This window comes from Cervus canadensis, chromosome 23 (assembly GCF_019320065.1).
Source record: "Cervus canadensis isolate Bull #8, Minnesota chromosome 23, ASM1932006v1, whole genome shotgun sequence".
In the NCBI taxonomy this organism is placed as follows: Eukaryota; Metazoa; Chordata; class Mammalia; order Artiodactyla; family Cervidae; genus Cervus; species Cervus canadensis.
Window position 1 is genome coordinate 51,621,952 of NC_057408.1, and position 15,190 is coordinate 51,637,141.

Sequence of the window (15,190 nt, forward strand, 5' to 3'; positions counted from 1 at the left end):
AGATTTAGAACAGAACATTTGAATGTTGAGTTCTCAGTATCCTTGCCCACATGTCAGGTGGAATTTCTTGTACGTCTTTATCCTACTTCCTACTTCTAGGGCTTCCCAGGTGATGCCAGTGGTAAAGAATCGACCTGCCAGTGCAGGAGACACAAGAGACGCGAGTTCTGTCCCTGGGTCGGGAAATCCCCTGGAGTAGGAAATGGCAACCCACTCCAGTATTCTTGCCTGGAGAATTCCATGGACAGAGGATCCTGGAAGGCTACAGTCCATGGGGTTGCAAAAAATCGGACATGACTGAGTGCACAGACAGACGCACCTCTAGCAGGAAAGCTTGAATGAAATAAACTCGTGACTTATATATCCTTCAGCTGTTTCTTTGCTTACTTTCAGCTTTTTAGTAATATATTTCTTAATTAAGACGCTCCTTAGACCTATTTAACCAAGATAGAAATATATATGTATTTCTTTAAGCTAGGTGATTATTTATACAGATAAAAATAGTTTTTGCCTTTCTGTTGTTGGATCATAGATGAGAACAAAAGTGCAGTCACTGTCGAATTTAATTGTTTTTGTTTTATTTTTATTTTAGATTTCTATGTTTGAAAAGGGGAAGACACCTAAAATTATCAACCTGAGGGGAATACAAGATGACATGCAGACATTGTATATAAATACAGCAGCCGATAGTTTTGAGTTCAAGGCTCATGTTGAAGGAGATGGTGTAGTGGAAGGGATTATCCGATATCACCCTTTCTTATATGATAGAGAAACCTACCCTGATGATCCATGTTTTCCATCAAGTATGTTAATCTGTTACCTTAGCTACAAAATACAAAGTTGTGATTTAGGATAATGATTTATTTTCTTAATTGTTAGTTAGGCTTAAGGTTAGATAAATTTTAAAGCGCTTTTTCCTCATGCAGGTCTTAAGTTGTTAAGGTAGTTGTAGTTTTTATAATTATTAATTTTTGTGTATATTCACATCCAGATAAATAAAACAGTTGCTCTGAGAAACGTTATATGTTCTTATATCGTGCTTCTCTTACTGAACTGAACTTTTAGCTATGTACCGTATAGTAATCCTTTATATATTCCCCATGTTGTCTTCCTGTTATCTTTGTAGATATTTATAAAGTAGTTTTAAACTTTATTTAGTCACATTGGTTTTTTTCTTTATGTTTTCTGATAGGCCTTGCTGCAGAAAGGCTTCGTACATCTCATTTTTTTATGAATTTTTAAATAGATTCTGTAGCTTTTATCATTTTATGTTTATATCTTTAATATACCTGTAATTTTCTTTTTTGTTTGAGGATTAGCTTAATATTTTCCATGTGGGTTTCCAGTTTCCTAGTACCAGTTATTGAATGTTATATATAAATATCACTTTCATAATAATATGAAGTTCCCATAAGTACATAGAACCTGGATCATTTGCTATAAGGCATTGATATGTTTTATGTTTTTATACATGAATAACATGTCCTTTATAGTGAATCTCTTGTCCTTTATAGTGTATATTGATATCAGTAGGACAAGACAGTATTGTTCTTTTTTGAGAAAATTCATAATTCTTAATATTTTGCTCTTCTAGATAAACCTTGGAATCACTTTGTACTGTACTTTGAATAACAATGTTCTAATGGGATTATCAGAGTCACATTCAATTTTCATAGATTAACAGTGTTACATTTTCTCATTCAGGATAGTTCCTTAGTATATCCTTAGTATTGTGTTTTAGAACCAGATTTCCTGATTTGAATCCTGTCATTGCCACTTTCTGTTGTGTAAAATTTGACAAACTACTGCTTTAGTATCTGTAATGGGGAATAATAATTCTTGCCTCATAGACATGTTGTAGGGGTTGAATAAGAAACTGTTTCTAGTCCTTAGAATAGTACCTGCCTCTATTTAGTAAGTGTTCATACATATTATTACTTAGTGACTCTGCCTCCCATGCAGTCTCTGGCCTGTTTTTCATTTGTCATTTGTGATTTTGATATGCTTATAGACAAAAAGCTAAAGTTCTTAAAAATGATGTCTTAAAATAATAGCTAATTAATTGTATGATGATCAGAGGGGTTCGCTAAGACCAAGTGAAATGTTTTGATCGGAAGGAACTTTTACTTATGAACTTCTTGTGAAGATTTTTTTGGAGAAAAAGACTTTATTGGGGGTCAGGGGGGAATGACTTAATGCCAGAATAACTGAGGTATTACTATATCAAGATCATAATGCTTGAATCTAATTTACCTGAATATATGAAAAGGTATTACTAACATAGAAATGTTGTAGACGGTTGTGCTTTATAGCATAGGATATAACTGTATCATAATGTAAACTTGATTTAGTGTTATTAATTTGTCCAAGCTAAGCAAACTTGCTGTTTCTAGACATTGTAGATTTTCCAGATGATATGTGAGTGTACTGGTTCTGACAGAGCTGTGAGATGTGATTTAGGTACAAAATTCAAGCTCCCGTATTTATAAATAGGTTTTACAGATGGCAGGCTCAGTAGCTAGTATAGTAATCCTAACACAGATTCATGAGTATGTAATTATTGCTTTTTAATGAGAATCACTGTTGGTAATGTGGAGCCACTTTGAAAATCTGCCTTTTTGAGGGCAAACAGAATAAAGGTAGTTCTAGGTTTTACAGAACACAGTGTTAAAGATCATAAGAATTTTTGTTACCGTTCCTCCGAAGAAGCTTTAACATTTCATTTATGGAAATTGATTTCTCAGTGGTAAAAATTATTTGTTCCACTTGTTCCTTTGTCCTAGAATTAAAAGATGAAGATGATGATGATGACTGTTTCATACTTGAGAAAGCAGCAAGAGGGAAAAGGCCTATTTTTGAATGTTTTTGGAATGGACGGCTAATACCATATACATCTGTTGAGGAGTAAGTTCTGATTTTTGCTGAGATTACATTGTTTTATCATCTTATCTTTTTACTAACCAGTATTTTGTTCTATTCAAGCTTTGACTGGTGTGCTCCTCCTAAGAAGAGAGGGCTTGCGCCTTTTGAGTGCTACAATAGGATATCTGGTGCATTATTTACTAATGACAAATTCCAGGTCAGCACAAATAAACTGACCTTTATGGATCTTGAGCTAAAACTGAAAGACAAGAACACCCTTTTTACAAGGATTTTAAATGGACAGGTATGAATTTAAATTACAAGTTTTAAATGGACAGGTATGATTTTAAATATCAAGAAGTGTTCTATTTTAAGGTCAACAAAAGTCACTTGTAGTGTAGATTTGTACTGGCAATTTGCATACTTTTCATTTTATTTACTCAAAAGAGTATACATTTTAGTCCATGAGCATTTATGTGTTTGCTCAAAAATTTCAAACGGATTAGCTTTTACTGGGATAAAACTTACCAGGTTTTCATCAATACCTTGACATGGTGAATAGAATCTTCAGAAGCACGTCTGTTTGCTAAGAGCAAATAACAATTTTATCTAATAGAGAGGCTTTGTTTGTATATTAGTAACCTTAAATATACAATTTTAATCTAACCTTGGGGGTAAAATTTAGGTAGAACTGTGAAATACTTTGGGCTAAAAGGTGATTTGAGATTGATCACTATTAAAATCTGCTTTAATCAATAGAAAAAGAATGATAAATTTTTTTAAAAAGTTGAATGAAGCTAGTGTACTTTCCTTTTGCCTAAACACCTCAGAAACTTTTACTTGATGCTACTCTTTCAGTACTGTAATGTTAAGTTGTGAAGAGATGGGTGCATTTATTCTAAACTTAAAGTTGCTGGACAGTAAACACAATATATAACACAGTATTTGTGTATCCCTATAACATGTTGACATTCATTTTGCTCTTAATAAAAATGATTCTGAATCTGATGTAATTTTATCTTCTACAGATGAGGGCTGAGACTGAAATACAGCATAAAAATTTGGTAGGCAGTCTCATTCCTAGTTAATAATTTTAATACTGTTGTCAAAGTAACAACACTACTGATTCAGGAAGGAGTTGGTACCTGGGAACAGATTAGGGGGAAAGTTTCCTTGAAAAATATATGCCATTTTTTGGTGTTTACCATGTATATGTATTTCTTATCTGAGTAACTTTTTAAAATCTAATTTTTTTTTAATGATTAATATACTGGTCATCTGACTGCAAGTTGCAAAAACTTAAGCTGAAATCAGTTTTAATTTCGCCCCATTTTCATTTGAAAATGGTGGATTGTGGAGTAAGGTGTACAGAGGAAATGAACTTCTGTAACTTTATGCTTTGTCTTCTATGAAAGCATGTAATGTGATTATCTTCCCCTACTCCTTCTCCTAAAGACAAGCATTAAACCAGTGTATAGCAGCTTACACTGGAGTGTAAATCTCTAGTGTCTCTCAGCAGAGTGAAGGATGATAAGCAATAACACATTTTCTTCTTATGTATTACAAGATGGCAATTTTTATTTTGTAATCTATTTTTGAATAAATGTGTAAAGCATAATTTTTTTAAAAGTGTGTTTTGCCATAGCTATGTTTCTCAACCTTTTTTTCACTGTCACCTTATAAAAGAGCCTTTTTGACCTTTTCTCCCCCAAATAACCGCCCAAGACATTTTATTACTGTAGATATACCATTTCTATGTTTAAGTATGTGTTTAAATCTGTGCTTAATATATAAAAGGCTTTTTATTTCCCTGTTGGAGTGTGCGTGTTTCACATTAAGAAGGTTTCCACTTACCCTTCTGATGGGGACATCAGTTAGTTCTCCTTCTCCACGAAGGCAGTGTTTATCTTTTTTTGGGGGGGTGTATCCTAGGGTTTAAAATAGAGAAGCACATCTGTGTTGACATTGATCATTGAAACTTGAGATCCTAGTGTGTGCTCAGTTGCTTCAGTCATGTGCAACTCTTTGCCACCCTGTGGACCAAGGATGATAGCAAAGATCTTTTTTCTTTAGTGATGTTTTGATACAAATCTAAATTTATATGGGAGAAAGAGCCATTAAAATATTTTAGTTTTTTATTTGGTTTTCTCGGGTAGGTGGGTATTTGGAAGGAAACATGAAATGAACAAGAAGTGTCTGTGGTTGTATTTGTTTATGAGTAGCTAAGTTTTGTGGGACATTTTAAAATTTTACAGGAGCAGCGAATGAAAATTGACAGAGAGTTTGCTTTATGGCTGAAGGACTGCCATGAAAAGTATGACAAACAAATAAAATTCACCCTTTTTAAAGGAGTAATTACACGTCCTGATCTTCCTTCTAAAAAGCAGGGCCCCTGGGCCACTTACTCAGCGATAGAATGGGATGGAAAAATATACAAAGCAGGACAGCTGGTAAGTTTAACTTATTTTTAGGTTTAAGTTTTAGTAGAATTTGAAACTAAATTAGAGTTATTAGAATTTGTCAACAACCAAAACTAATGTGTGTAGTCTTGTCTCCTTAGGAGCCAAAAAAGAAAGGAAAGGCCAAATTGATTATAACTATGTAATTTAATAGGACATTAAGGAAAAAAAACAAAACAATTTTTGCCAAAGGCTCAGTTAACTTGTACTTCACTTTACTCAAATAGAGAATCTGTTTTTTTTTTTTTTAATGTGATATGAAGAAATGGTTTTTCATCAAATTTTTTAGTGTCTGCAGCTTCTAAGTTACTGTGCTGTTGATGGCGTTATGGAGATTATAGAGATCTAGGGGTGTCCTGTGTCCTTCAGGCTGTTATGGCATGAAAATAGAGATGACCTAAGAATCACTGGAGAGAGAGAATGAGTAGTGCTGTCATAGTTTAGAAGGAGAGAATTTTCTGACTTCGGATGGGCCTGGAATAAGAGAGTAAATCACGCAATTCTTTGTGCATGAAGTGACTTTTGTGTGGAACTTAAAAGAGGTAGTGGCTCAGGTTTACAGAGGTAATTATGAAGGTAACTAACTTAACTTTACATTGCTCAGTTGTGTCTGACTCTTTGCGACCCCATGGACTGGAGCCCACCAGGCTCCTCTGTCCATGGAATTCTCCAGGCAAGGATGTTGGAATTGGTTGCCATGCCCTTCTCCAGGGGGTCTTCCTGACCCAGGGATTAAGCCAAGGTCTCCTGCATTGCAGACAGATTGTTTACCCTTTGAGCTACCTGGGAAGCCCAGAGTGGGTCTATTATGAAGTGGGTTTATTATGAAGGTAGTAATAAACCCACAAATGTGACACTCTCATCATCATATAACGAAAGGTTTGGAATCAGATGCAGTCACCATGAAGTAGTGAGTGTGGCTTGAGCCTGCTTTTCCAGCAGCTAGAAGCTAGAAAATGAAGAGGAGGAGCTGACAGAGGAGAAAGAAAGGGATAAAATGGTGAGAGAGAAGGGAACCAGGAAAATAAGGTATCCGTGAAGTCAAGTGGAAAGTTACAAGGAGGGAGTGATCAGGAAAAGCAGCAGGACTGGGTTGCCTCAGACTGTTACACGTGAAGAGAAATAGTTCAGAAATGAAATGAGGCTGGAGGATAGATTTGATATAAATTCTTGCTGTCCTTGTAGTTGAGAAGTTTTGAATTGGACTAGTGGAAATTACTGGTGTTTTCAGGCCAGGTAAGGAAAAAAAATAATATAGACAAGTTTTGAGCTAATTTATTGGAAAGAAACAATAACTTTGTAAGTCACTGTTCACAGCCTGCAAGCAACATTTTATGGGGATTTGAGACAGCTTGCATTCATTTGAAGGCATTATGGACCTTTTAGACACATGCATAACTATGACATTTTTGTATGAAGAAGCCACTGTCTTTTCAAAGATGTTACAAATAAGTGGAGAGCTTCACAAATATAACTTTATAGAATGCTTTTTTCATTAAATTTTTCTAATAGATGCTGGGTTTTTCCCCTTGTATAAAACAGTTCTGTTAAGTAATTGTTAAACCTATTTTTCTAAGTAAATATTAATGCTAAATCCTTGTTTTAAAACTGAATGTTAGGTCAAGACAATCAAGACACTTCCTCTCTTTTATGGAAGCATTGTGAAATTTTTTCTCTATGGTGATCATGATGGAGAAGTATATGCTACAGGAGGAGAGGTTCAAATTGCAATGGTAAAATCCCCAAATAACCCAAAATATTCTTCAGAGTCTCTTGGTATTACTACTTTATTTTGCTTAATTCTTAAAATAAAGATAGAGTATTCTGTTTTTACTTGTATTTGGCTTTTCCATTGGTTACAGGAATGGGAGCATGAATTTTTATGTTTCATATTTGATGTTTTTAGTAGTTTGTAGAACTTAACATCTATGTGCCCAGTGTTTAACAGATGCTACAAGATTATTGCCAATTTCACAGTAATTTTAAAGTGCACATTTCATTCAAGGCTCATAAACATAAACATTGGAGCCAGACTTCTATCTCAAGAATGAAAAACAAAATTAGAGTGGGCTTTATCCTTATGAAGAAGTGTTAGTTGCTCAGTTGTGTCTGACTCTTTGTGACCCCATGGGCTTGTAGCCCGCCATGCTCCTCTGTTCGTGGAATTCTCCAGGCAAGAATACTGGAGTGGGCAGCCATTCCCTTCTCCAGGGGATCTTCCCAACGCAAGGATCGAACACTGGTCTCCTACAGGCAAATTCTTTACCGTCTGAGCCACCAGGGAGGCCCTTTATCCTTCCTTATACTATGCTCTTGTTAAGATTTGAATGGTATTTAATTAGGCCTAGGGTGTTTATCTGAAAAATGGAAATAAACACTGTGGTGTAATATAATAGTAGTTATTATGATTTATCTACTTAATTAGGGTAAAAATATTTTTTGAGAGAAATCAATATTCTTATTGTGACTAAATTTAAATAGCTTTTTGAAATGTTGGTATAAATTTTACTTATTCAGGAACCTCAGGCACTGTATGATGAAATAAAAACTGTGCCAATTGCAAAGCTGGATAGGACAGTTGCTGAGAAAGCTGTGAAAAAATATGTAGAAGATGAAATGGCAAGGTAATTTATGTTTCAAGATGCATGGTAAAAAATGGCAAATTGCAGAGCAATTGTCCTTTTAGTTATTATTGAGTGTGGCATTATGCTTTTGTATTTAGGCACTTGTAGTCTTAGATGTGTGTATTGTGACGAATTTCTTGCTGTTAAAAAAAAAAAGCGCTCTAGCTATCAAAACAGAATCCTGCATTTGTCTTATAGAAAAATAAGGAAGCTTACACTTACAGTGTCATTGTTATCAGCACTATGATTAAGTTTGTTAAAAAGCAATGACTTTGCCCTGTCACTAGAAGAAAATGGTGAGAGGTAAAGATAGGAGCGAAAGAAGTAAAAAGTCGAAAAACAAAACTGTGGCTTTTGTGTAGCTAACAATGCAGTTATTTTGATTCTTACTGAACTCACTGGTAATTCTTCTGTTTGTAGAGTTATCCTTTCTCCCAAAGGTAGCTTGTACTACAGACTAGTAGAAAAATCTCAAAAAGGGGGGATAATTCCTGTCTCTTAACACCAAGAGATTTTGTTTTACTTTGTAGCCACAGCAGTGATTAAGGGTTTGGAGTTTCAGATTTAACTGTTGGAAAAAATTTCAGATTTAACTGTTGGGGAAAAAAATTAGAACTATTAAAGTTTCTAGTAACTTTTATTTTAAAAAATAAGACCATAATTAACACATTTCATGAAACATTAATATGCTGTTTTAATAATAGACTCCCCGATAGATTGTCAGTGACTTGGCCTGAAGGAGATGAATTATTGCCAAATGAGATCAGACCTGCTGGAACCCCCATTGGTATGTTTTTGGTTTTTCTTGTGTGTGTGTGTATTTTAAATACTGAAAAAATGCTTTTCTTAACATTTCATGGTTAAAAAAAAATGATAAAAAATTAAAACGCTATGTGAAGACCTGGCAGATTCATCAGATTCATTGGGTGTACCTAAGATGTTCTTATTTTTAATTTTGGACTGATAGGTGCATTAAGAATTGAAATATTAAATAAAAAAGGGGAAGCGATGCAGAAGCTTCCAGGAACAAGTCATGGAGGGTCAAAGAAACTCCTGGTTGAACTCAAAGTTGTATTACACTGTAAGTATATATGCTAATTTGTATGTTTGGATTGTTACTGTTGTTTGTAAATATATAGTACATACTTTAACATCTTTGTGGAATTATTGATGGCCTAGCAATCTGATAGATAGTGCTTTGAAGTTAAGAGTTTCTAAAGTGTTACGGATAATTCAGTTTTTAAAAACTCAGTTGTTTTCTTAGGGTTTTTTTTTTTTTTAACACTTTATTCTGAACTTTCCTATGGAGGCAGTTATAGGCTAAAATAAAGATATGATATGTATACATATGAGTTTATACTGAATTAGGGATTTAGATTGGATAATCCTTAAGATGCCTTCTAAATCAAAAATACTGTATCTCTGAACCTATGGATGGGAAGTACTTGTTTCAGTTGAGAAACGTGGTCCACTTTTTGTTACAAAGGGAGAAGAACTACATATTATCACTCATCTTGTATTTTCCTAACTCGAGTCACCTTGTAATTCTTGTCTCTTGTTTTTGTTTTGACCACCTGAAAATATTTTCAATATTTGTTTTCAATAATCTGTTCTACCACTATATACTTACATGTCTGGTCCATGGATTTTACAGATGTAGTGTTTTATTCACTGTGTGTTTATTTCCAACATTTATAAACTAGTCAGTGGTAGTGTATACTTTCATCATATAAATGTCTTTTTAGCCTCAGCAGCATTGAACAGTTTGACTACCTCATTTTACTGCAGTACTCTCTTTTTGGCCTCTGTGACACACTGTTCTGTATTTCTCCAGGGTTTTTTTTTTGGTGGCTTAAAACAGTATTTTTGTTATCTTACAGTTCTCTAGGTCATCTGACTGCTGAAATCAAAGTGTCAGCAGGATAGCGACTTTCTGGAGGTTGTAGGGAAGGCTTGCCTTTCCATTTCTAGAAGTCACCCACATTCCTTGGCCTTGTGGTCCCTTCCTCCATCTTCAGAGCCAACAGTGTAGCATCTTCCAACCTCTTTGTAACTCTGATCATCCTGCCTCCCTCTTATTTAAAAAAACAAAAAACCCCCACAAAACTACATACAAGCATCAGTTCAGTTGCTCAGTTGTGTTCGACTCTTTGCAACCCCATGGACTGCAGCGCACCAGGCATACCTCTTTAATTGAGCTTTGCTTTATGGCTATTTGCATATACTGCATTTTTATGGATTTCAGGTTTATGGCAACTCTGTGTTAAGCAAGTCTGTTAATGCCATTTTCCCAACAGTATTTGCTCACTTAATGTCCCTGTGTCACATTTTGGTCATTCTGGCAACTTTTCAAACTTTTTAAAAATTTCATTTGTTATGATGATCTGCAATTAGTGGTCTTTGATGTTATTGCTACAACTTGCTGAAGAAGCAGATGAATATTAGCATTTTTAGCAATAAAGTACTTTTTATTTTTGACGGTGTGGATCACAATAAACTGTAGAAAATTATGAATACCAGACCACCTAACCTGCCTCTTGAGAAATCTGTATGCAGGTCAGGAAGTAACAGTTAGAACTGGCCATGGAACAACAGACTGGTTCCAAATAGGAAAAGGAGTATGTCAAGGCTGTATATTGTCACCCTGCTTTTTTAACTTACATGCATAGTACATCATGAGAAACGTTGGACTGGATGAAGCACAAGCTGGAATCAAGATTGCTGGGAGAAATATCAATAACCTCAGATATGCAGATGACACCACCCTTATGGCAGAAAGTGAAGAACTAAAGAGCCTTTTGATGAAAGTGAAAGAGGAGAGAGAAAAAAAGTTGGCTTAAAGCTTAACATTCAGAAAACAAAGATCATGGCATCCGGTCCCATCACTTCATGGCAAATAGATGGAGAAACAGTGGAAATAGTGGCAGACTTTTTTTTGGGGGGGGCTCCAAAATCACTGCAGATGGTGATTGTAGCCATGAAATTAAAAGACACTTACTCCTTGGAAGGAAAGTTATGACCAACCTAGATAGCATATTAAAAAGCAGAGACATTACTTTGCCAACAAAGGTCCGTCTAGTCAAGGCTATGGTTTTTCCAGTAGTTATGTATGGATATGAGAGTTGGACTACAAAGAAAGCTGAGCGCCGAAGAATTGATGCTTTTGAACTGTGGTGTTGGAGAAGACTCTTGAGAGTCCCTTGAACTGCAAGGAGATCCAGCCAGTCCATCCTAAAGGGGATCAGTCCGGAATATACATTGGAAGGACTGATGTTGAACCTGAAACTCTTAATACTTTGGCCACCTGATGCTAAGAGCTGACTCATTTGAAAAGTCCATGATGCTGGGAAAGATTGAAGGCAGGAGAAGAGGATGACAGAGAATGAGATGGTTAGATGGCATCACCGACTCAATGGATATGAGTTTGAGTAAACTCTGGGAGTTGGTGATGGACAGGGAGGCCTGGTGTGCTGCAGTCCATGGTGTCGCAAAGAATCAGACACAAATGAGTGACTGAACTGACTGACTGACATTATTTTTTAAAAGAAATAATGCTATTGCACACTCAATAGACTATAGTATAGTATAAACATAGCTTATATGCACTGGGAAGTGGAAACATTTATGTAGCTTCCTTTATTGTGATCCTTGTTTTGTTGTGGTCTGAAGCCAAGCCTACCATATCTCTAAGGTCTGCCTGGTATATATTTATATATAAAATAATTAAAAGGTTTATTTTTTCTGGTAAAATGTATAACAAATTTACGGTCTCATTCATTTTAAAATCTATACTTTATTGTACTGTAGAGTGTTGCACATACTTGTCTGTTTCTTTGTAATGTCATTTAACTTGTTCTACTGTTTTTTCTATTTCCTGAAGACTAGAAATTACCCCCAAACCTTGAATAGATTTAGGTTCACTATTTTCTCTCTTCTAAAGCAAGAATCAATACTTTGTAGCGAATTTGTGTTTTTGGTATTATATCGGAGGCATTTGATGGCTATAGTTAATTGTCCCACTTTTAGTGCTACTGGAATGGATTATTGAATTCACTTGGCTGGTATGATTATAAAGTTCTCCTTTCATCCATGTTTTAAGAGTTTCATCCATTAGTGATTTTTGCTTTGTTATTTGGTATGCAATATAGTGGGTTTTCCCAATGATTCTTTCATTTCTAATAATTTATTGTCCTATTATCTCAATTTATTATCCTTTTTGGTTTATTAATTAGTGAGAAATTTCCTGTATCAGTTATGGTCATTGATTTATTTTGAAACACAACTTTTGTTGGAAAGGCAGTATAAAGGCTTAATTAAAATTACTGATAATAAGACTTTAGATTAATTTTGACTTCTTTGCAGTGTTATTTGTCTTTAAAGTTTTTATATATTCTAAAATTGAAGTCACTTGAAATAATTTTTTTTAATGTGGTCATATCACCTACCTACAGTTTGCTTTTGCTTATGAATTGCTTTAATTCCATTTTGTGAATTTTTTTTTCCATTTTGTGAATTTTTAGAGTCATTTACATGATTCTAAAAACAAAAATAAATAGCAAAGAATATTTCAGAAAAGTGCTATCATCCTTTTGTTTCCTTTCTCCTTCATCAGGCCTCTTAATAGACACTAGGTCTTAGAGATTATGTAAACAAACAATTCTGTTTTAATCTTGAAGAAAACTTGCAAAGTAATGATTTTTAATATAAAAAAAATTAACTCTATATTCTGTTGTTTGTACCAGTTAAGCTTATTTACAGATACATTTTTAAGAATTAAAGGAATTTTAATTGGCTGAAAAAGTAAATTTTCATTATGCTGTTGACTTGCATAGGATAATTTTAGGTCTTTTGAAGTTTAAAAGCTATTTTTAAAAATGTACAACAGATATTTGATGCCAGTGTGACATTTCATATTCATGTTCTATATTTAGTTTCTCAAAATATAAATTTTTTTTCTTTTATTAAGCTTCAAGTGGAAATAAAGAAATCATTTCACATATTAGTCAACATGGAGGAAAATGGCCGTACTGGTTTAAAAAAATGGGTGAGTTGTTACTCTGAATATTAAAAATTATATCAGTATTGTGTTTACTTGAATTTTAATTTCTTTTTAATTTGTCCAGAAAATATTCACAAGTTGGGAAATTATACATTGAAATTGCAAGTTGTCCTGAATGAAAGTAATGCGGACACTTATGCAGGAAGGCCACTACCATCTAAAGCAATTAAATTTTCTGTTAAAGGTAAGCAAAACACCAGTATGTAACTCTGTATGCTAAAGGTGGCATTTTAAATCAAGAGGAAAATAGAAAATTTGATAAAAGATGTTTGACCAATTGTATAACCATTTTGGCTTTAGAAATAACTTTATAACTCTGCTTGATAATCATGCTCCTTATAAATTTTTGAAATCATCATTGTTTTCTAGCTTCCTTTGTTACTGGTAGAGTTTAAAGTTATTCTGATTCCTGACTTTTGTATGTTAAACACCCACTCCCAATCCAACTATCCCCATTCTCTCTCTTCCACAATCCTCAGATGTTTGAATAATTTAGAGTTTGGGTCCCAATCTCTGACATTTTAAGTCCTAGGAGTTTTTCTGAGTTACTTTGATTTCTGGTCTTTTTTCTTTCTACAGCGTCTGGTGTTCAGACGTTGGACTTCTTAATTGGTATACTGTGTTTACTACTTTCCATCGCTTGGTTCTGTTTTTCTGCTTTATAAGAGACTTCTTTAACATGATGTTCGATGTTTTCTTTTGATTTTTTTTCTTTCTGCTATAATTTTTTAGTTTCTAAAATATTTTTTTCTCTAATAAATACTTACTTATTTGAAAAGGTTATTTCCTTTTCAGAGCATTTTCTTCTGACTTCATGGATTCAATATTTTTATTAATTCTCTGAGGCTATTAATAATGGTATTTTTTCCTTGATGTTTTTAAACATGATTCATAGCCTGTTTCCTCGATGTTGCTTTTTTTTCACATCTGCACTGGGTCTTTCCTATTAGTTGCTGTCTTACATTACTTGTACACACGTTTAAGAATAGGACATTTGAGAGCGTTTATTTCATTTGGGGAGATTATGATAAGCGAATTTTAGGTTTTTTTCTCTGGCTGTTCAGATTCTCCAGAGTGGAGTGTAAACACCTAGGTGCCATAATTTGGGGAAGCCAAGCTGGAAAAGATGGTGAGATATTTCACATTCAGTATTAATCTTCCACCTGATTTGCCTGTTTACGGTAAACTGGCGCTTTCAGGAGTGCTGTGTCCAGTGTTCAAAGTAGGTCTCTCCTGGACCTACTCTTACCTTCCCCAGAGGAGAAACCTTCCAAATGTTGCTGAAAATGAAGGAGGTAGTTGACTGGCTCTGTGTGGTGAGGGGTGGGTATCTGAGGAGCTGATTCTGACAGATTTGAGCTAGTCTTTCTCTTTTATTCCAGTTTCACTCCTACTTGATAGAGCCGTGCTTGAGACTTTTGAATGTTACATAGTGCGAATTAAATTGGCTCTCTGCTAGCTTTGTTGATGATTGAGGATTTGATTTTTTGAGTCTTTCTGTTAGGTCCATAGTGCTTCCCCAGTAGCTCGGATGGTAAAGCATCCGCCTGCAATGCAGGAGATCCAGGTTCAGTCTCTTGGTCGGGAAGACCCCCTGGAGAAGGAAATGGCAACCCATTCCAGTATTCTTGCCTGGAGAATTCTACTTGTCCATGTGCTCTCTAGCTTTCAAATTCTGTTACTGTTGTCTTTTTTCTTGTTCTTTGTTTTTGAAGGTTTAGGCCTCTTTAAAAAAAAAGCTCTGTGGTGTCATATTATTATGGGGTTTTAGAGAGCTGATTTTTAAGTGCCTGCAATCATTTTGCCTTCTCTAATCAGAAGGCCACCTTGGGGAGTGTTCCTTTTTGTACATACAAATCTACCATGTTCTTTAAATAACACCTGTGGAACATTCCACAGTAGGGATGTGCTGTAGTTTAAGCAGTTTTCTTTGATGAACATTTCAGGTATTTTCAGTTTTGGGACTGTTACAAATCACGTCTCTATATGGGGCGGGGGGGAATGATGTTTTGTGTACATGTGCTAGAATTTCTCTACAGTGGATGCCAAGAAGTAGAATTGCCAAACTGAAATGTATCAATATGTGCTTTAACATTTTATATGTATTTTCTATCAAGTTGCCCTCCTAAAAGGTTAGGTACCCTCACCAACAGACTGAGGGTTCCTATTTCCCTATACTCACTGCT

At 34.8% G+C, this 15,190-nt stretch overlaps 1 protein-coding gene across 2 annotated transcripts in view; it reads left to right on the forward strand.

The window, feature by feature from the left end:
- The window catches only part of SMCHD1 (structural maintenance of chromosomes flexible hinge domain containing 1), a 120,580-nt gene that overhangs the window by 36,521 nt on the left and 68,869 nt on the right, over window positions 1–15,190 (forward strand). For both annotated transcript variants that reach the window (XM_043443864.1, XM_043443865.1), the window contains exons 10-19: window positions 593–803; window positions 2,784–2,904; window positions 2,983–3,166; window positions 5,118–5,312; window positions 6,941–7,054; window positions 7,839–7,945; window positions 8,650–8,732; window positions 8,913–9,026; window positions 12,912–12,989; window positions 13,069–13,188. In XM_043443864.1, coding sequence (XP_043299799.1) covers window positions 593–803; window positions 2,784–2,904; window positions 2,983–3,166; window positions 5,118–5,312; window positions 6,941–7,054; window positions 7,839–7,945; window positions 8,650–8,732; window positions 8,913–9,026; window positions 12,912–12,989; window positions 13,069–13,188 — 1,327 coding nt within the window. The remainder of the gene's footprint in view (window positions 1–592; window positions 804–2,783; window positions 2,905–2,982; window positions 3,167–5,117; window positions 5,313–6,940; window positions 7,055–7,838; window positions 7,946–8,649; window positions 8,733–8,912; window positions 9,027–12,911; window positions 12,990–13,068; window positions 13,189–15,190) is intronic.